This window comes from Ovis aries, chromosome 4 (assembly GCF_016772045.2).
Source record: "Ovis aries strain OAR_USU_Benz2616 breed Rambouillet chromosome 4, ARS-UI_Ramb_v3.0, whole genome shotgun sequence".
In the NCBI taxonomy this organism is placed as follows: Eukaryota; Metazoa; Chordata; class Mammalia; order Artiodactyla; family Bovidae; genus Ovis; species Ovis aries.
The window spans coordinates 115,584,785-115,607,098 of NC_056057.1; the positions used below are offsets into that span (position 1 = coordinate 115,584,785).

The following is a 22,314-nucleotide window of genomic DNA, read 5'->3' on the forward strand; positions in this document are numbered from 1 at the left end:
CGGCTTCTAACTGCTGGCCCAAGAAGTCAGGAGTCAGGCCTTCTGGGTAAGAGAGCTGCCACTCAGAGACGGGCCCTGAGGGAGGTTCAGAGACCCGGCAAACCCACAGCTTTCCAAGCTCACCCCACATCCGGTATTGGAACATTTGGTTCTTTCCTGGGTGTCTCACCAGGGCTGTGTTAGCAAAGACATGGCTATGCTGAAGGTTTAAAGCCAGCTGGAAGATATCCCAGCCCTCCAAATTTCACTTTATCTCCCCCACAGACTATTCCTGGCAGCTTCAGAGAAATATCAGAGGCTAATGAGACAAAGGGAAGATGGTTTTTAAAGAGCTTTCAGAATTCACTAGCTTTGACTTCAAGTCTGGCCCACAGAGTAACAGGGATGGGATTTAGTCTCCCGCCTGCTACCTGGGACAACCAGAAGCAGTGCGTGCATCGTGTTTGACTCTTATTGGCCCCATGAACTATAGCCCGCCAGGCTCCTGTGACCGTGGGATTGCCCAGGCAAGAATACTGGGGTGGATTGCCATTTTCTCCTCTAAGGGATCTTCCTGACCCAGGGGTTGAACCCACCTCTCCCGCGTCTCCTGTATCTCCGGCATCGGCAGGAGGATTCTTTACCACTGCGTCACCTGGGAAGCCCAAAACAACCAAAAAGCAAACATCAAATATGTGAAACAACAGTTTGCAAGACACTGGGCACCTGGCAATAAAAGACAGCAATTCCTGAGAGACAGGGACAAATGAGGGGAGTGCTGCGAGAGGACCACTTACTGCTCTGAGAGAATTTCCAGACCTCAGAACAGGAAGGGGGAGCTTGGATTGAGCCCAGTGAAATCCCTGAGTTTCAGAAACAGCTGAGCATCCAGCATGAATGAAGTACTTAGAGCTGACTGGATAGAGTCCCCCCCCGGATATCTACGACAGGCCCCCTCTTCCATTTGCGGCTGGAGACAGATCCACGCAGGCATGGGAGGAAACTCCCCGAGGTGGGAAAGGGGCGTACCCAACCCCTACTGCACAGGGCTGAGTGGTACAGCGAGGACATGAAAACGGTTATTGCAACTGGGCTCCAGGTTTTCAAGAGGTGATGCAGAAGCACGGCATCCCAGCTGAACATCTAGAGATGCAAACAGCGTCTGAAATTAAACAGCAGCAGCACTGGATGGAGTTAACAACAGAGTGGGCATTTCAGAATAAACTCTTAGCAAACTTGGAGATAGAGCCGTGGAAACTATCCAAAACAAAAAGCAGAGAAAAAGAATTCAAAAAATGGGAAAATCATCGATCTGTAGGACAACTTCAGGCAGCCTTATATATTGGTCCCGGGGTCAGGAAGATCCCCTGGAGAAGGAAATGGCAACCTACTCCAGCGTTCTTGCCTGGAGAATCCCAGGGACAGTGGAGCTTGGCGGGCTACAGTCCATGAGGTCACAAAGAGTCAGACACGACTTAAGGACTGAACCACAACAAGAAGGAGTCCTTGAAGACTAGGGAAGAAGGGAAGAGAAAAAATATTTGAAGAAATAATGACTGCACGTTTCCAAATTTGATGAAAATTATAAATCCACGGATCCAAGCACTCACCAAATTCCATACATACGAAATGCAAAAGACACAAGCTCCACCAAGAAGAAAATGTCATCTGAATAGCGTGTGTCTATTTTAAAAATGGAATTTGTAGTTAAAACCTTTCCTCAAAGAAAACTTGAGGTCCAGATGGCTTCACTGGGAAATTGTACCAAATATTTAAGGAAGAAAAGACCAATTCTCTAGATATGCTTCTAGAAAATTGAAGAGGAAGGGGTACTTCTCAGTTCATCCTGGAGGCTAGTATTACTCTGATATCAAAGTCAAAGACATTATAAGAAAATAAAATTACATACCAGTAGTCATCATGAGCATAGATGCAAAAGTTCTATAATAAACTTTAGCAATATATAAAAAGCCATACTACATTAAGACCAAGGGAGATTTACTCCAGGAATTCAAAGTTGATTTAACATTCAGTCTTGAGAGTCCTTTGGACAGCAAGGAGATCAAACCAGTCAATCCTAAAGGAAATAAGTCCTGAATATTCACTGGAAGGACTGATGCTGAAGCTCCAATACTTTGGCCACCTGATGAGAACTGATTCATTGGAAAAGACCCTGATGCTGGGAAAGATTGAAGGCAGGAGGAGAAGGGGATGACAGAGGATGAGATGGTTGGATGGCATGACCGACTCGATGGACATGAGTTTGCATAAACTCTGGGAGTTGGTGATGGACAGGGAAGCCTGGTGTGCTGCAGTCTGTGGGGTTGCAAAGAGTCAGACAGGACTGAGCGACTGAACTGAACTGAACTGATGGCACATGGATGGGCTTCCTGCTGACACCGATGGTAAACAATCTGCCTGCAATCCAGGAGACCTGAGCTCAATCCCTGGGTCAGGAAGATCCCCTGGAGAAGGGCATGGCAACCCACTCCAGTATCCTTGCCTGGAGAATTCCATGAACAGAGGAACCTGACAGGCAACAGCTCATGGGGTGACAAAGAGTCAGACGTGACTGAGCAACTAACACTTAGGGCACAAGGACAGACATGCAGACCAATAGAAGAGAACTGAGAGACCAGAGATCAGTTCATACAAGCAGGGTCGATTCATTTTCAACAGGGTTGAAATTCAATTTTAATTCTTGAGAGAAATTCAATTCAATGAGAGAAAGGGCAATCCTTTTTTAAAACGGTGCTAGTACTCTTGCCTGGAGAATCCCATGAACGGAGGAGCCTGGTGGGCTGCAGTCCATGGGGTCGCACGGAGTCGGACACGACTGAAGTGCCTTAGCAGCAGCAGCAGCAGCAGCAGCAGAGCTGGAGGCGTGTGTGCATGCTAAGGCACTTCCGTGGTGTCCAGCTCTTTGTGACCCTGTGGACTGTAGCCCACCAGGCTCCTCTGATACTAGAGTGGGTTGCCACGTCCTCCTCCAAGGGATCTTCCCAACCCAGGGATCGAACCCATATCTCTCACGTCTCCCGCCATGGCAGGTGGGTTCTTTATCACTAGCGCCGCCTGGGAAGCCCAGAACACCTAGATAGCCACACACAAAACAATGAATTTGGACTTCCTATCTCACGCTATACACAAACATTAACTCAAAATGGATCAAAGACCTAAAACTATAAAATTCTTAGAAGAAAACATCGGTGTACACTTTCATGACCTTGGATTCGGGAATAATTTCTTAGACATGACATTGAAAATGTAAGCAAACAATTTTTTTAAAATTGGACTTCATCAAAATTTAGAACTTCTGTGCTTCAAAATATATGATCAAGAAAGTGAGAAATCAGGGCACAGAATGGGAGAAAATATTTGCAAATCATATCTCTGATAAGGGTTTCGTATTCAGAATATACTTTAAAAAAATCTTACAACTCAACAGTAAAAATACAAATAACCCAACTTAAAAGTGAGGAAAGGATTTAAACAACGTTTCTCCAAATAATCACACGAAAAGATGCTCAACATCACGAGTCATTAGAGAAATTACAATTAAAGCCACAGTGAGATGCCACTACACACATATTAGAACGGTGAAAACGATCAAGCCTATTCACACCAAGAATTCTTGTTGGCCAGAATATGAACTTTCATGCACAGGCATGCTTTGTTCTATTGCCCTTCACTGCACTTTGAAGATACTGCTTTTCACAAACTTAAAGTTTCAAGGCAACCCTGTGTCAGGCAAGTCTATCGGCCCCATTTTCCCAACAGCAGCTGCTCACTTTGTGTGTCTGTGTTACATTTGGGTAATTCTTAAAATATTTCCTTTTTTTTTTTTTTTCATTGTTATCATACACTAAGTCCCCTACCTACAAATGAGTTCCATTCTGAAAGCATGTTTGTGAGTTCAGTCTGTTCCTAAGCTCAGCAAAATGAGCCGAGGTACCCAACTAACACATTCAGCTATATGGTGCTGACAATAAGAGGTCTATAATACTTTTCACACAAATAACACTTTAAAAAACCACAAACACACAAAAGGAGAAAAACGTTTTTAATCTGGCTGTTCAGAACCTTGAAAAGTACAGTAGTCCAGGACAACAGCTGGCATATGGGGGCTGGCACTGCGTTACAGACCGGAGAAGGAGGGCAGGTGGGAGATGGTAGAGCTGAAGGGTCGTCAGCGATGGGAGACGGAGGGCGAGCTGCAGTGTCGCTCACGCCTGACAGTCGATGCCGCAGGTTCTTGCTGGACCCAAAGCTATCTACCCTCTTGAAACAATGATCCACTGATGTCTGGGTAGTTTTTCCCATCAGTGACACAGTAGCATTGGGCTGCTTTCTGCACGGCTGTGGCAACTCTCATGTAGTTCTGCACCTCAAAACCTAACAGCGCCTCTTCAAAGAAAGAAAACCTCCCTGCCATCTCCTGCGCTGTGAATCTCTTGCCTCTCTTCGTCCTCTCCCTGGACCTCCAATTCCATCAGGTCTTCGTTCGTAAGCTCCACATTCACATCTTCGAAAATTCACAACTTGAAGGTTCGTAGGTAGGGGACATTATATTTATTACGCTAATTTGTGACAAGTGACCTTCGATGTTATTAGTAGGTAGGTCTTGCTGAAGGCTCAGATGGTTGTTAGCACTTTTCAGCAATAAAGTATTTTTAAGCATTTTAAAATTAAGGTGTGTACTTTTTAAAAGAGACTTCCCAGGTAGCTCAGTTGGTAAAGAGTCTGTCTAGGTCCGGAAGATCCCCTGGAGAAAGAAATGGCAACCCACTCCAGTATTCTTGCCTGGAGAATTCCATGGACAGAGGAGCCTGGCGGGCTACAGTCCGTGGTGTTGCAAGAGTCGGACACAATTTAGGACTAATCCACCACTGCTTTTTAAAAACATAATGCTGTTGCACACAGGACACTACGGTATAAACGTAACTTTTACGTGTAGTGCGAGACCCCCACATTTGTGTGACTTGTATTGATATACTCACTTTATTGCTGTGCTCCGGAGCTGAACCTGTATCTCAGAGGCATGCCTGCACGTCTGATAAGAATATAAAACAGTACAATCACTTTGGAAAACAGTTTGGCAATTTCCTAGAGAGTAAAACATACACCTACCACATGACTCATCCATTCTACTTTACCCAGGAGGACGAAAGCATCCGCCCATATGAAGATTTACATGTGAATTTTCATAGCAGCTTTATTTGCAGTTTTCACAAACTGGAAACACCCGAATTGTCCACTCGAGAGTTTAGCTGAGCAAATGCTGCCTCAGCATCCACTCTGTTGCCCGGGGAGCAGGGGGTGGGGGGTGGTGGACCTGCAGGGACCTTCCTATTGTTCCAAGGGGTCCACCTCTCCTTCCTTCAGGGCCCTGGTCTGATCCTTTATACCCTGTCTGGCCCCAGCACAGGGTCCCTCCCATTATGCAACGATTAAACATCTCACAATTCTTCTTGAAGTGGAATTACTAGGCTTCCATTTGCTGTTAATCGAGGAAGGGGGGTGGGGGGGGCAGTGAGGGTCTCTTTCCCTACGTTCCAGGTTTCAGCCTCAGGGAGAAATATCTGACACACACACCTTGCTCAGCGTCCTCATTTTCCCAGTGCAGGTGGCAGCCGTCTCTGATTTCAGGCCGACTCTGCCAACTCTTTGCAAGTATTGATAGTTACCTGAAACTAACCCATTACCCACACTCTTCACCAGCATCTTGTCTGCAACAGATTATGAAGACATAAAGCCAGGTCTCGAATTCACCGGCCAATAGGAAAGTGACCATTGCCCAGAAGGGTAGAAGCTTTCTTACAGATTTTACACACACACACACACCCATAGCACGAAACAAAAATTCCTATGTTTTGGAATTTTTATATGATTTCATTATAATCGAGTGGCAATCATGAGGCAGGCACAATTATGCCTCCCTGGTGGCTCAGATGGTAAAGAATCTGCGGGCAATGCCGGCGACCCCGCTTGGATCCCTGGGTTGGGAAGATCCCCTGGAGAAGGGCATGGCAACCCACTCCAATATTCTTGCCTGGAGAACCTCATGGATGGAGGAGCCTGGCGGGCCACAGTCCATGGGGTGGCAAAGAGTCAGACACGACTGAGAGACTGACACTTTTTCACTTCAATAACTTTCAGCTTCCATAACAACAACTCAAGGTAATTATTATCTTCCTAGTTTTACTGATGAGGAAACTGGGGCCTTGAGCAGTTAAGCCAAGTGGCTCAGCTAGTGAGTGGAGATCTGAGATTCCAGCTCTGTTCACCCCAAGTCTAAGGACGTGCCTGTGAAATGACAGGGAGTCAGTGGCTTGAAAGGAGTAAGCCCACCTCTGTGCCAATGTGCAGGAGGCTCACGGGTCAACCTTCCTGTCCAGTCCCACAGAATTTCCCCAGAGAGATCTTGGGCAGACATCTGGCAAGAGTGCCTTTCCCTGAATATTCAGAAGAGGGTCTGTGGGTGCCGCTGGCCCAGCATTTCTCTGGGGATGAGATAAGCAAGCCAACAGCCACCCTCGGGGCAAAGACCTCAGAGCCTCTGCATGCAGGCACTTCTCTTCTGCCTCATCTGCCAAAGCAAGGCACCCTGGTTAGAGAGCATGCGTGTGTGTGTGTGTGCGTGTGTCTATGTGTGACTTGGAGGGACAATGGGGGAGCCTGAGTTTAGCAACATCTGTTTTCACTCATTCCAGAAGATTTCTAGCTGCCCGCAAAACCATGTATTTGCTTGTTCTCTGTGTGGATTCTGAAGCCAAGGGTAATTCGTACCGGAGTTGCTAATCCTACATATGGTATTTACATGAATTTCAGGTCCTTTCAGGTGGAGGCCAGGTCCAGTGGACTGCTAACTCCACACCTGGCTTTATTTTCCTGCGAGCAGAAAGGAGGGGGAGGTCGGCATTCTTCAGCTGCTGCTGCAAAAAAACTGAGTTTGGTGGGTTTAAGCAAGAAAGGGGGATTTACTGGAAAGATAGCAAGTGAAAGAGAGATGAACACTCAGGTTAAAGAAGGTCAAGCACTCGGGAAAAGCCAGCTTCTTGGCAGCCAGGACTTGAGGAATGCATGTCTGGATGAGGCTGTGAGTGCATTTGGCTCCGGCCTCCTCCTCTCCCGGGTTGACTTGGCACCAGAAATCATTCCCAAGAAGAGACAGTCCAATCCCCACCTTGAGTTTCACTTGGTTGGGAGCAGTACCCTGTGACCATCGCCTCACTGGACCAACAGCAGCTGTCATAAATCCAAGTCACTCACTGCCCTTGACCCATGGCTGCCCAGGGCTCACACACAAACACCGTTGTCTTCGTGGTCACTGAGGAGAAAGGCCCCAGGGACCACCCTGTGGGTACCACCTGAGCACTGCCCCACTCCCAACAAGGGGACAATCTAACTGACACCCCACCCACCCCCGGCAGTGTACCATGCCCTGAAGTGGTGTGACAGGGTGGCTGGTCTCTGAGTCCAAGAGCTTGACTCATGTTCACTTCCCATCAAGATACTGTCTTAATATCCTATAACCTATGAACTAAGTGATAAATCAGACACCAAAATCCTACACTACTTACAAAGAGAAGAATATTTTTAAGGTATGCTTATCTCAGTCGAAGAATTGATGCTTTTGAACTGTGGTGTTGGAGAAGACTCTTGAGAGTCCCTTGGACTGCAAGGAGATCCAACCACTCCATCCTAAAGGAAATCAATCCTGAATATTCACTGGAAGGACTGATGATGAAACTGAAATTCCAATCCTTTGGCCATCTGATGCGAAGAACGGACTCCTTGGGAAAGACCCTGATGCTGGGAAAGATTGAAGGCAGGAGGAGAAGGGGACGACAGAGAATGAGAAGGTTGGATGGCATCACCAACTCAATGGACAAGAGTTTGAGCAAGCTCCGGGAGTTGGTGATGGACGGGGAGGCCTGGTGTCCTGCAGTTCTTAGGGTCGAAAAGAGTAGGACATGACTGAGCGACTGAACAAGCATGGCCAGGCCCTGCTTCAGTGGCCCAGATTCTCTTAGAATTTGCTAAAAGTTCCTATGTAAACAAGCGATGTTAAATCTTCTCCCCCCATGGAAAGCTTACTTTGGCGTGATGCCACTGGCCTAACCCTCTGGGATATGATTAGCAAAAAATCCAAAGAAACTTGCTCTTTTCTTTGTGGGGGTGATCTGCTGAGAAGACAGCCTGTGATGTTCAGCATGGGTCCTGAGGACCCAGGGGGCAGAAATTCCTCTCTGGCCCGAGTCCCAGGCATCACTGATCTCCTGGGAAACGGGTTTATCTTTCGGACTCAGAATCACGGGCTGGATTTCCCAGCTTGCTGGGGCCCACTCAGGAGCTGCTCTCCAGCCGAGAGGCAGGACTCTGCTGCACAGAACACTGTGGACGCTCACCTTACCCTGATCTCACCTTTGTCCTTCTAACTTTTCCAAAAGCCCAAAGATGCCTTCACATTCCTTTCCCATCTCATTTTTTTTTTTTTTTAGTAAGATGGCTGCTCTCCCAGGCACTGGTAGCCTAGGGGCTGGCCGCCTGGCCAGGAGCAGAGTTCTCATCGCTGACCGCTCAGCCAGCTCCCCAGGACCCAACCAAGGGCCTGTTCTCAGCATCCAGCAAAGCCTGCTCCAAACCCCCAGGCCCGTCCAGGGCAGCCGCCGCCCGGCACCCCCCACCCCACGCCCCCACCCCTCGGTAAGGCCAGGCCGAGGCTCCACGACCGTCCGCTCTCCTCTTCGGATGTTTTCAATCACTGATTCCGAAGAGTAGGGCTTTTAGCCGCGGTCAGCAGGGAGGCCAGGAGCCTGTTTACAAAAAGCTCATTTTACAGGTCTGGGCTTCGCAGGCCTCAGCGCACTCACTCCCTCTGGTCATCGGGCTCCCCAGTGGCTGTGGCCGGGCAGGGACACGGCTGGGCAGTGGGGGTTCAGCCCAGGTCCTCGCCCGGGCCGTCCCCTCCCGCGCTTCCGGTTCCGTCAGCAGCCGCCGCCCCGCACTGGGGATGTGTGGGGGGAACGCGGGGACCGAGCGAGAGACTCCCCACGCGCCAGGAGGGGTGGGCAGGTGGAACCACGGCGTCCTCCGGAATCCCGAGGCTCTCCTACATGCAGACTACCTCCCGACAGCCCCCAGCCCCCCAGGAACGAGAAAGACCATGTGTCTTCACTGGGGTAACACGTTAAGGACAGGAGACTCACCCCTCTGGAACTGTTTTCCAGTGCCCCGGGCATTAAACACCTTGACGTTTTTCGGGGGCAACCATCACCACCACCACCACCATCCAGAACCTTCTCATCTTCCCAAATGGAAACTGAGGAACTACTTTTTTTTTTTTTAAGCTACCTATTTAAATTCTCTCATTCAAGAGGTTTTTTTGTTTGTTTGTTTTTCAATTGAAAATCTCTGTGCTTTCTTGAGGGGAACACAGATTTGCAGGGCCCTGGAGGTAGAGACGGAGAAGGCAATGGCACCCCGCTCCAGTGCTCTTGCCTGGAAAATCCCACGGATGGAGGAGCCTGGTGGGCGGTCCATGGGGTCGCTAAGCGTCGGACAAGACTGAGCGACTTAGCAGCAGCAGCAGGAGGTAGAGACGGGAGGAGGTCTCAGGAAATATGGCAGAGGGGGGCGCAGAGGATCTGGGCCTCTCCCAGATGGGGGCGGGGGCAGCAGCGGGGAGGGGAGAGGGGGGCAGGGGGGGAGGGTTGCGAGGGGGTAGGGCGGGGGGGAGGGGCAGCAGCGGAGAGGGGGAGGGGAGGGTGGGAAGAGGGTGGGAGCATTGGTGGGGATTTCAGAGGGGATGTTTTCCAGGGGTCAGACAGGCCTGATACACAGCAAATGTGGTTCCTGGTGGTCAGGGGGCTTGAGGGAATCAGAGGGCTGAGGACATCAGAGGGCTGAGGATGGGGGACGGCCGGGTGAGAGCCCCGCTCTCCAAGCCACAGAGCGGAAGCACAAGTATGTGAAGCGTGTGTGACTCTTTTCAGAAGGCGCTGGCCCTCGGTCCACCGGCCCCCTGGCCTGACTTCAGACAAATTACACGCCTGCCCACAAGCACTTTGCTGGGAATCCTGTTTTTCTTCCTGAGACTGAGAAGCAGATTGGCGGGCACATTAGGCAGCAGAGGGCCGGGGAACGGGAGGTCACCCAGGAGCACAGGCCTATCGCTGAGGCCCGAAATCACCAATTAATGAGGTGCTGGGGAGCAGGATGAGCTCAGAGAAACCTCTGGAACTCCAGAAGGGCTGCGAGGCCTGGCCCCTCCCCAGGGTTCCCGGACTGGACAGAGCTCCTCGGCCATGGGCGAGTCTCCCTTAATTCCCGAGGAAGGGATTATTCCCAGTGTACAGCTGGAGAAACTGAGGCACGGGGCAGTGACTTGTCCAGGACACAGCCTAGCAAGGGACTGAGAGAAGATCAGGGTGGAGACCCCGGGCTGGCCCTTAATCCTTGCTCTGCTGGGGTCCTGGGTGACCTTGAGTATGTCCCTTACAGTTAATAACCAGTATTCATACGGCATCTTCTCAGAGTTACTTGTTTGGTTTTTACAGCTGTGTAAACAGCTGGAACAGGGCTTCCCAGGTGGTTCGGTGGTAAAGAATCTGCTGCCAATGCAAGGAGATGCAGGAGACAGGGGTTCCATCCCTGGGTCGGGGTGATCCCTTGTAGAAGCAAATGGCAGCCCCCTCCAGTATTCTTGCCTGTGAAATCCCATGGACGGAGAAGCCTGGTGGTCGACGGGCCATGGGGTTGCAGAGAAGGACACAATTGAGGGAGGGAGCACACACACGAGCATACAGCTAGAACAGCAGACGAGCTCGAGCTCCTGTCACAGAGCCGGAGACTGAGGCCCAGAGAGGCTATTTGGTTCAGGCTACCGGCTGCCGCGTGTCTCTGCCAAATTCATACAGGAGCCTCAGATGTGCGTTATGTGCTAAGTAGCTTCTGTTGTGTCTAACTCTGCGACCCCATGCACTATAGACTGCCAGGCTCCTCTCTGTGTGTGGGATTCTCCAGGACAGAGTACTGGAGTGGGTTGCCAGGCCCTCCTCCAGGGGATCTTCCCCACCCAAGGATCAAAGCCAAGTCTCTTAGGTGTCCCGCATTGGCAGGTGGTTTCCTTACCACTAGCACCACGTGGGAAGCCCTAGAACCTCAGAATGTGACTGCATTTGGAGATACAGGGTCTTTAAAGAGGTGATTATGTGGAAATGAGGTCGTTAGGTTGGACTCTAATCCGATATGACTGGTGTCCTTCTAGGAAGAGATTTGGACACAGGCAACACAGAGAAAAGGCGGGGTGTGTACACAGGGAGAAGACGGCCACCTGCAAGCCGGAGGTGCCAGCACCTCGATCCTGGACTTCTGGTCTCCGGAGCTATGAGAAAACAGTTTCCATTATCCTAGTCCTGCACCTACTGACACGCTTTGCTCCCAGTTCACACCAGGTCCTGCTTCTTCCTGAACCCTTTCCTCACGGGTCACTGGGAGTTTGAATGAGGTGACGCAGAGACTACGGTTCTGTGTGTGTGAGTGCTGCTGGGTGGACTACTGTTACCTTAACTCTTGTGAAATACACCCACATATGCAAATATATGTGCAGTCTAGTGGAGTGATGAGGAGCGAAGGTATCAACCAGGCCCAGTTTGAACCCTGACTGCTGTGTGACCTTGGGCAAGTTGCCTAACCTGTCTGTGTCTAGCTCTCCTTTGCAATGGCGATAATAAGCTTATCACAATAAAGGTGTTATTATATGTAAGCTTCCCTGGTAGCTCAGACAGTAAAATCGTCTGCTTGCAATGATGGAGACCCAGGTTCAAACCCTGGGTCAGGAAGATCCCCTGGAGAAGGAAACAGCAACCCGCTCCAGTACTCTTGCCTGGAAAATTCCATGGATGGAGGAACCTCATAGGCTACAGTCCATGGGGGTCACAAAGAGTCGGACATGACTGAGCGACTTCACTTTTGTACATAAGTAAAATGACACAGATTCCACTCTTAGAGAGCCCGCATCAACTCAGCACATAAGATAAAAACTTCAGTGGAAGCATCATCAACATCAACATTGGGGAAAGGAGTGTAGAGGTCCTGCAGGCCTGGGGCCAGCTGGACTGCTGACCTCTCCTCTCCCAGGCCTGATGTGGAGCTCTGAGGGTCAGACAGTTGCAGGAAAGACCAGCTGAGCAGGCACAGGGGCCTGGCTTCAGGCAGGGCCTCCCCAACCTGGAGACAAGCGTGGCTGAGCTCAACCAGAGAGACGGCCTCCCGGAGCAAGCCAGCAGAGAACAAGAGGATGGTTTTCGGCAAACCCTCTTCACAACTCACAGGAGGCGAGGCATTGTGGGCTCTGGGTCTAGCACTGGTTTGCGGTGAGTTTCATGGTAGTTTCTTCAAGTCCTTAGTTTAGATGGAGAGAGCTCAGGACTCTGGTGGTCGGCTGTGGGCAGGAGACCTGGGTCACTCCCGGGGTCCAGCAGCTTACTTGTCGTCTCACTGAGTTGAGGGGTACGGGGGTAGGCTGGACACTGAAGTGTGGGCGGGGAGGGGTCTGGAGCTTCTTTTTTTACGGTTGATTGATTTATTTTTGGCTGTGCTGGGCCTCCGTCACTGCACACAGGCTTTCTCTGGTTGCGGTGTGTGGGCTGTTCATTGCGGTGACTTCTCTTGCTGTGGAGCTTGGGCTTGTCATTTCGGCTCAGGGGCTCAGCAGCTTTATCTCTCAGGCTTTAACGCACAGGCTCAATAGCTATGGCGCTTAGCAGAGCTTTGTTGCTCCAAGGCATGTGGGATCTTCCCGGATCAGGGATGGAACCCGTGTCTCCTGCTTTGGCAGGCGGACTCTTCACCACCGAGGCAGCAGGGAAGCTATGGTGGTCTCTTATTCCTGGAAACCCCACTCCCTCCCAGGCCAGGTTCCTCCTTCCCTGTCCCCTGGGGGGGATGTGTGTGTGAACGCCCCTCCCATCAAGCCCCGCCCACAAAGGTGGGCCGACTGCCCTGGAGAGGGCCCACCCTACAGAGAAACTCTGTGAATTCTCCTTGGGGTGAAGAGAGTTGGGGTCCTGGGTTGAGCAACACTGTGAGAGTCCGGGGTGGGGTAGTGGGTGCTCCCCCCGCCTTTCAGCCCTGAAGGCGCCTCCTGTCTCCCCCGCTTCCCCTCCTCAGAGCCCACCTGATCAGGCAACAATCTCTGCTTCTTCCAAGCCCTTCAATTTCTCTCTTCTTACAGGCTGTAAGGGGTGATGTGCCCCCGCGGTCAAGCCCATCCTTTACGAAGGTTCTCCCCTATGAGACTCTCCCTGAGATGCCGACTCAGGGGCCCTGGGTCAGGCTTTGGTGGTGGAGCGGACCAGGAGGCATGGTCCCCTCCCCCGCCCCATCACACCCTCCATCCTTGCCCCTCCCCCATCACTTCCCTCCCCTCGGTCCCCCTCCCCCACCCCATCACACCCTTCCCTATCACGCCCTCCCTCCCCTTCTCCCTTCCCTTCTCCCCTAGCTGGCCTGGGCAGCATTTGGGGCAGAGGAAACACCTCCTCCGTCCTAGGTCCAAGGTGGTGCCTCCCCATGTGGGTCATTGGCTTTTCACACGTGAAACGACAGGGCTGGACTCCACGACTGGCAGGTCCCCTCCGACCCTGACGTTCTCCCAGCGGGTGCCTCGCCACGTCCCCCTCCACCCTTCCTGGTCGGTCCTTCCAGGGCTGGGGCGCCGCCCCACCCCGCCACCTACCCGGACACTGTCCCTTGGTCACAAAGGGCAGAGAAGTCACTCAGCGCTTGGCTTTTAGGACGTTTATTCCGCACGGTCCCGGGGTGGGCAGAGGGGACTGGCCCTCTCCTCGGGGGGTGCAGCCCCTGGTCGCGGCCAGACCTCGGTGGGCGGGCGGGCGGTTAGAAGAAGTTGGCCACCCGGCGGAGGGACTGGACGCGTGCGCTGTGGGCCTCCCAGTCGGAGAAGCTGCGGAAGTCGCCCCTCTCCACCAGGTACATGCGACCCCGATAGTTGGGCTCCTCGTAGAGAACCCACCTGGGTGGAGGGCGGCGGGGAGGGCGAGGGTCAGGGGCCAGGGCTGACCAGATCTTGGCCTCGCAGCCCCACTCCCCACCCCTGACCCACAGCCGCCGCCCCGCGCCCCTCCCACGCAGACTACACATCCTGGGGCCTCATCAGACAGCTTGTCTTGGCCATGGGCTTACATATCTCTTTTTCAAATTGAAGTCACAGGAGGCAAAGGATGAAGGCTCCATGGGGAGTGAGCAGAGCCTGGGGCCAAAGGTAGCATCTACCACGGGCAGCCTCCAGTGACCCCTCACCCCTCTGAGCCTTATCTCCTCTTAGGCAAAGTGGGGCCTGAAGTCCCTGTAGTCAAATCTTAGCTCCTACCTCCCTGCTTTCTTTTCTAAATAAGCCCCTGGGGACCCCCAGGGGTGAGTGGAGGTTGGGCCTCAGGGCTCAGGACACCTTCTACCCAAAGGTACGGCTCTGGCCTCACAAGACACAATTTAGCCAGCAAATGGTTGTTTTGGAATTCTCCCCCAGATCCCCAGGTGCCATCAGCTTGGGGCAAACCTGGAATTTCTGAAAGACCTTTGGGTCAGGGCCCAGGGCCCAGCAGCCAACATCAGCCATGCCAGGAAAGGTGGGGAGCGTCTTCCTTCGGTCCCTGGCATGACCACCCCTGGCACCCTGACCCCGTGCCTTAAAGGATCCCATAGATGCTGTGACAAGAGCTGGGCTCCTGGCACCCATGTTTTAGGGCTCTTCTGGGGGCTGGAGCTGAGGTCTGGGGAGACTCCTGGCTCCAGGGCGGGGACAGTCTGACTTGGAGCCAAAGGCCTGGCTGTCATCCCAGCAGGGCTACTCACTGCAGGGTAGGGATAACTTTCTGGGCCTCAGCTTGCTCCTCTGTAAAATGGGGACACACCATCCACCCAGCCAGGTAGATGGGGAGGAGATGCCCAGCTTGGGTGCCAGCAGGGGCTGTGAAACTTGGCCTGATGGGCGTGCACAGTGGGCGCAGAGACTTCCTCGGCTGGTGGAAGGAACAGGGCGTGCAGGGAAAACCCACTCAGCCACGCAGTCCACCAGAAGTGAGCCACCGTGAGGTACATCTCCTCGGGGAGGCCCACTTAGGGGGGCTGGGCACTTGGTAGGAGACAGGTCCAATACAGGATCAGTGAGGGGTGGGCAAGTGGGCAGGGCCACCCTGCCCAGAGCAGGCTTCCCCTGGCTCAAGCAAACCATAGCCCAGCCCAATCCTAGAGAATGACTGTCTGCAAAGGGCCCCCTGCCCTTTGCACAGGGGGTGGGCAGGGGCCCTCTGGAGCCCCGCATCCCCTCACCCTGGCCTTCCTGGGCCAGGGAGGTGGCTGGGGGAGGGAGGGAGAGGGTCTCAGGGCAGGCGACAGGCTGACCCTCTGCTGGGGGTCCGACCCACCCTGGCATGAGGTGGGTTCTACTCACGCTCCGTCCCCGTACGCCTTGATGGCGTTGACACAGTTCTTGGTCCAGCCCCGACTCTGAAGGAAGGGACAGTCTTCCTCGAACTCCAGGCACTGGCCCGTGAAGTTGCAGCCCTCGAAGATTTCTAAGCGGAAGTGTTCCCCGTGCTGCGAGCCCCCACCGAGAGCGAGGAAGGGAAGAGGGTGAAGGGAGTGCCCACAGAAGCACGTGTGAGTGGGAGCAGAAACTTACCCAGGGCCCCAGGGGCACCCAAGAGCTCCTGGGCTAAAGAGCTGGGGAGTGCCCCCACCCAGCCCAACACCCGCCCCTCAGCCCAGAACTTGCAGATAAGATTTGTTTGGATGAAAGGCCATCTATTTCTTTAAAAAGATTCAGGGTCTCAAATCAGTCTACTCTCCTCTTTCTTTAACTAAAGAACCCAGGATCCGCCCTCGGACCAGCCTGGGGCACTGGGCTTCCTCCTGCCCAGACACACCACGGCATTCCTGTGCCCATCACCCCCCCCCTCAACCACTCTCCCCGGCAACCCCGCCCCGGGCTGCAGGCCATGGGCAGCTTTTAAAGGATAATATTTTACAAACTGTAACAGAACCTTTTATTAAAACATGAAGCCAAAAATCTAAAACAAATAAGAGATCTCATTTGCTGAAATCCCTGCTGGCTCACTGGGCCGAGGACATACCCTCTTAAGAGTCCCCTGTATTTCCAAAAGCCCGAGGCGGGCCAGCTCCCCTTGGGCTCTGGCGCCGGAGGGGGCTGGGTCTACGCCAGAGCTGGCCCCAAAGACAGCTCTTTATGAGAACAGCATTCAAAAGATACCCGGGATAGTTTTCATACAAATAGCATTATGCAAGACCCAGGGCCAGCCATGGCAATTCCTTTTTTCCAAATGTCCATGACCTGATGGGAAGCCTAAGAAAGCATTCTTACAGTCGGAGAGGCTGAAGCCCAGCTGGGTTTGCAGCCCATGTGGAAAAGAGAGAGGTTGAGGGGTTTCCACTCAGGAGGCCCCTCCCCTGGGGTCCTTAGATGCTCGTCCAGGGAGGCGCTCCTGCAGACACAAGGCCTGAGATGCCCCATGAGTGGCTTGCCCGGCTCTCCAGAACCAGCCGTGTCCCACCCTAGCATCCAGAGCTCACAGCAGGCTGGTTAGGACTTGAACTTGGGTGACTCCCAAGGAATGGGAATGCCCGTTCCTCAAACCCCACCCTAGGGACAACCAGACACACAGTCCTTCGCCAAGGAGGAGTGACACCCCGCATCGCCCACCCTGTGAAATGGCAGCCGTCTGCTGGGTCCTGTCTCCTAGTTCCCGCTGCCTGGCCAAGGATACCTAAGCTTCTTCCATCGGCCACTCCATGGAAGGCTCCCGAAAAGCATTACAAGGTGATCTGCCTGGTGGACACACCAGGCCCACGTGAGCCTTACTTTAGCTGAATGCTTCCCCCATCTGGTTGTAAATCCAAACTTCTGATGTTTCCAATAGCATCTTAAGTGGAAAATTCGGCAAGATTTTGGCATCAGAAATCGAAACTGATGCACGGCTGAAAACGTGGGCATGAAAACTCCCAGGGGCTCTCTGATTCGGACCCCACGCGTGAGAGTGGCTAGGTCTGTGTGGGGACACCTCGCCGTCTTAAAGATCCCATGGTCTCACCTGTTCCTAAAGCTGGGAGGGTCACCCCCTTCCCAATACCTGTTGCACTTCTTAAGCAGGCTCATGGAGCCCTGGATCACTCCAGCAGGAAGCCCCCCAGCCCCACGCCAGCCAGGTGGAGGACCCCGGCCCACTCACCATCCTCACGGGCCGACAGGAACCCATGTGGTCGTTGTGGCCGTTCCAGCGGTAGAAGTCGGGGTAGTCGCCGTGCTCCAGGATGAACTGCTGGCCCCGGAAGTCAGGGTGGTCGAAGCAGACCCAGGCCCCGCTCTCCACGCGGACCGAGTTCACCCGGTTCATGAAGCCTCGATCCTGGAAGTTGTCACAGTCCCCGAAGACCTCCAGCTTCCTGCCCGTGAAGTGCTTGCCCTCGTAGAGTGTGATCTAGGAGAGCCACGTAAGAGGGCACAGGGTTGGGTGCGCCTCTCCTTTCAGTTCTGGGAATGGACACTTGGCGCCCAACACCCCCCACTGAACCCTGAGTCCCCAGGCCAGACCTGCTGCATACACTAGGTGCTCAACCCTGTCTCTTGATCAGGTGAGAGAACATATGGACGGCAGGCTTGAGGTCAGCCGCAGTGCCCTGCATCCCCACCCTGGGGGCCTGTGGTTGAGCAGACAAATCTCAGAAGATCCGAGGAGACAGGCACTTCCTCTTTGCCCAGGGGCCCCTGTGGAAACTGCCACTGCAGTTTTTAAACTCAGTTTTTGTTCATCGTTAAAACACAACATCCAAAGAAATGCTTCCAAAAGAAAACACGTCACTCGGGGCTCGCCATTATAACCAAATACTCAGTTTTCAGAAAGTCAGGTTTCTGGGACCTGTCTGCTTCACCGGACAGACTGAATCCAACAGAGCCACGTCAGGGCCCGGCGCGGGATTAACGGCTCAATGTTTTTTCAGTGTAGCTGCATCCCTTTGTGCCCTGGGCCACTCCTCCGGGTGACATGCATGTGTTAGATCTGGAGCTTTTCTAGCCCGGCGGTCAGTTCAGACACTGTGCTCCATGGCGATGTAGCACTGAAGGGTGGCCTCAAACTGGACACTGTGGACCAGATGGTAACCAGACCTATTGTGGTCATCATCTGGTAAGGGATAAAAATATCCAGTCACTGGGTTATACACCGGAAACTAAGCCAGTCTTGTCAGCTAACTGTACTTCAATAAAAAAACAAAACCAAACATGGACTGTATCAACCTCAAACTCACTTTCTGCAGAGGAACCTAACATTCCGACCATTCCGTAACTCTTCAGGGGCTTCCCTGGTGACTCAGATGCAGAGTCTGTCTCTGCAGTGCAGAAGACCTGGGTTTGATCCCTGGGTTGGGAAGATCCCCTGAAGAAGGAAACGGCTATCCACTCCAATATTCTTGCCTGGAGAATCCCATGGACAAAGGAGCCTGGTGGGCTACAGTCCATGGGGTCACAAAGAGCTGGACACGACTGAGCGACTAATACTTTGGGCTCCTAGAAGGGCCCTGGCAAAGTAATGCTGCCTGAGCCCAGGGACTGTGTTCATCCTGTGTGTGTGCCATCTCTGATGGTACACCTGCCTCCCTGGGCCCCTCGGAGTTAAGTGAGGCCAGAGGCTTTGGCCAAAGGGACGTGCGTGGACTTGGAAGCTCTGAAAACCTCTCATTTCTCCTCTCTGCCTCTGCCGCTGTCAGGGTGTAGCTCTGCAGCACAGAGGGTGTGTGGACCATGGTGGAGGGGAGCTCTTGGGGCTGTTTGTTACTGAGGCATAACCTAGCCCACGCAGACAGATGTAGTAATACTCTCACTCACTAACCTTCAACGTAGCCCCTGGGGTCCAAAAGACAGGGAGCTAGAGAAGAGGGGAGAGGTCCAATTTACCCTCCTTCCTGCACCAGTCTGTTTGAAGGCTCTTCCCACCCCCAGATGTTCAAGGACAACTGGTCACCCACAGAATTCGGAGGCCTCCCTCAGATCTGAACAGTTGTGCAGAGAACTAGTCCCAAGTGCCCCTGGGCAGATTCTGAGGAAGGAGCAGCCGCATTAGAACAGCCTCAGGGAAAGAAGCAGGGCCCAGGGCCTGCAAGGCAAGGCAGGGGTCCCCCACCGCAACCCAGGCACCCCCTCACAGCTCACCACTCTGCCTGCTCCTGCCTGGGGGTGGGGGTTGCAGCCCCAGAGCCAGCGCTTGCTGGAGGGGCTGGAGGGAGTGTTGGGGGTACTTCCTAACCCCCACATCACAGAGGTGCTCAGCCAGGGCCAGGCTACCCCCGGGTTGTCAGATGCAAAGGCCACCAAGCAGCAATTTGCCACCCTCCGCCCCCAGCCCCCAGCCCCCAGCCCGAGCACCAAGAGACACGGGAGGGGTTTCTGGGCCCTGCCGCTAGCACTCACCTTCCCCGAGCGCTGTGCCATGGTGCGCCTGGGCCGCCTGGAGTGCCAGCCCGCGGGCCGTGGGGGCCCCAGATATAGCGGGCGGCGCCCTGCTGGCTCAGCGCCGCCCCGACAAAAGATTTGCTGGGCCGGCTGGTTAGTGCTGTCGAGCGTGCTAAGCCCACGAGGGGCCGCCTGGCCAGAGCGACTCGCTCCGCCCCCGTCTGGGGGGTCTCCCTGGTGTTCACGGGGGTCACCGCGCCCGGCTCAGCTCGGCTCGGCCCCTGAGGCCCACTCTCTCTCTCGGGCTCAGCCTGCCTGCTGGTCCTGCTGAGTCAGGACCACATGCCCCCCGCTGCCCCCCGCTGCCGTGGGGCGGGGGTCTCCAGGCTCCCCTCCTCCTCACGGAGCCCTGAGCCTTCCCAGACGGCCGGCCACTCCCCTCTCCCACCCGGACCAGGGCTCACCCTGTTACTGAGTCGTTCTCTGGGTGAAGGATGGGACCCCAGGCCCCAGAGGGCAGAGATGACAGCCCCTGCCCACCACCTGCCCTCTTCTCTTGTCCAGCCCAAATTGGTGTACCCCCACCCACAGTGAGGCCAGACAAACCCAGGGTTGGAGTTCAGCACAGAGAAAGATTTCTTGCAAAGGAGAACCAGGCGACTGGTGCTCAAAAGGCTGCAACTCCCTGGTGGGTTTCTGGTGTTTCTAAAGCAAGGTGAGGAGGAGAGTCACAGGGTGTGCGCTGATCAGCTCTGGGACAAGTCTCTGATTGGTTGATGGTGAGGTAATGGGGCAGTGTCACAGGGTTAACATGATCAATCCTCAGGCTCCAGTAGGTCTGGGGGCTGCAGTGCTCACGGTCATCAAGTAGTTAACTTCTTTCACTTGGTGGGGATTTTAGCATCTGTAAAACAACTCAGGAAAGGTGCACAGACACTGTTCCCTAGGTACTTCAGGGAGGGACTAAAGACTCTGTGACTGCCATATGGCTGATGTACTGTTCAAATTCTGACCAGTTCTCCTGGCCCAACTACTATGCATTTTTATCACTGCATGTTCACATCCTTCCGATCACTAATTCTTTTTTGTTGTTGTTAACTAATTTGTTGTTGTTCAGTCACTAAGTCGTATCTGACTCTTTGAGACCCCGTGAGCTGCAGCATGCCAGGATTCCTTGTCCTTAACTATCTCCTGGAGTTTGCCCAAACTCATGTCCACTGAGTCAGTGATGCCATCCAACCATCTCATCCTCTGTTGCCCCCTTCTCCTCCTGCCCTCAATCTTCCCCAGCATCAGAATCTTAGTTAATTAAAGTTAATCTATTTATTTTTGGCTGTGCTAGGTCTTCCGCTGTATCCATAGGCCTTTTCTGGTTGGGCATGTGGGCTCTTAGTTCCCTGACCAGGGATTGAACCGGCGTCCTCTGCATTGGAAGGCGACTTCTTAGCCACTGGACCACCAGGGAAGTCCCCCAATCATGAATTCTTGAGCCAGGCTTTTGTGACTCAGCCGAGGCCTGGGAGACACAGCTTTTCTAATATAAACAAGAGGCAGGCAGGGGGCATGGGAGGAGGAGGGGGGCTGTCCGGGAAGGCCCCTTAGAGTCCTGCTCCCTTACACTGTGGTCTTAATTCCCAGCTCTACCATATCTTTTCCGCTCCAGCAGCACCCTGGTCTGCACCCCCACCCCCTAACACACACACACACACATCTCCATGTCTGGCAGTGGTCCTGAAGCCTCCGCTTCTTCTGTCTTGCTCCTGGAATCCTGTCCTCTCCCATCCCCAGTCAATGCTCACCCTCAATCTGTCGAACTGTCACCTGCCCCAACTTGAACCACCCCCCCCGCCCTTGCCGATGGGCCGCAGGGCTCGGCACCCAGATCACCCCGGATGGCAAGGATGAGTTTACAGAAACAGACAGCCCCACCTCGGCGTGGGGCTTTCTAGGGCATGGAAGTTCTTGGCACATGAGAAAGGCTCAGAGACGGTTTGCGGAGTGAACAGAGTCAACACTGTGGCCACAAGATGCGCAGCCCTCAAATTGCTGGGAGATGAGATGTGCACACAGGAAACAACACGGCGGCCAGCTGGGGCGAGGGGCCCACATGAGCTTGAAGGAAAGAGATGTCATTTGGAGCAGGGGGACCTCGGAGGGCTTCCCAGGGCACAGGGCAGCGAGGAGCGGGTGTGGGAGTGGTCTGAGCTGTTCTCGGGAGGGCAGGTGTTATCACCATCACACAGATGAGACATCTGAGGTTCAGGAAAAAGAGGTCATGGATTCTGGGGGTTCAGGGGGCCCTGCCCCTGCTCTGGGAGGCTGTCACATATAGTTCATACACTACAACCGGAATGTCACCTTGCATCCAAGGGTCAGGCCTCCCAGGGGGCCCAGGCCTGACCCTTGCCCCCCACAGGCATCCACACTGGCCAAACCACACATTCTAGCATTTGCCTTTGGACACGGGCCCTGTTGCAGAATATAATTAAAAGCAAGTTCTCCCAACCCAGAAAGCCTGTCCATATAGGTTAAAGAGAAAGAATAGTTGTATTATTGACATTAAACCAAAAAGTGATGTCTCCCAGGCAATCTGCGGCAGTGACTGCAAAGACAGGGACATCTCAGCCTTCATACAGTCAGGGAGGCTTTCTCATTACGTACATGTACATGTGCTCAAGGTAAAATTGCTAATTTTCTCGTATCTGTACGCCCAGAGATAGGCTTTACAGTTCAGAGTAAGGTGATGGCTGAAGTTATGTCCTTTTCCTCCCAGGAAACTGGGAGGTGGGATGTTATTGTTTCAAAGAGATAGCTCCCAGCTGCTAGAGGAAAAACCTTCAGAATAT

The 22,314-nt window shown here is 53.4% G+C and overlaps 1 protein-coding gene across 1 annotated transcript; it reads right to left on the reverse strand.

The window, feature by feature from the left end:
• Positions 1-13,797: 13,797 nt before the first annotated feature.
• Positions 13,798-19,507, reverse strand: CRYGN (crystallin gamma N). The gene is made up of 4 exons (XM_015095164.3): positions 19,487-19,507; positions 17,253-17,501; positions 15,458-15,603; positions 13,798-14,020 (listed from the first exon to the last, which is right to left on the reverse strand). Exons 1-4 carry the CDS (start codon positions 19,505-19,507, stop codon positions 13,885-13,887), a joined length of 552 nt encoding a protein of 183 aa, XP_014950650.1. The 3' UTR covers positions 13,798-13,884.
• Between the last annotated feature and the right edge of the window lie 2,807 nt (positions 19,508-22,314).

Bases quoted from the DNA above. Each gene is read 5' to 3' on its own strand.
- CRYGN (XM_015095164.3), bottom strand. From the start codon at position 19,507: ATGGCACAGCGCTCGGGGAAG. The intron at 15,604-17,252 runs GTGAGTGGGCCG...GGGGGCTCGCAG, and splicing joins CCTGTCGGCCCGTGAGGATG to CACGGGGAACACTTCCGCTT. The intron at 14,021-15,457 runs GTGAGTAGAACC...CCCTCCACCCAG, and splicing joins AAGGCGTACGGGGACGGAGC to GTGGGTTCTCTACGAGGAGC.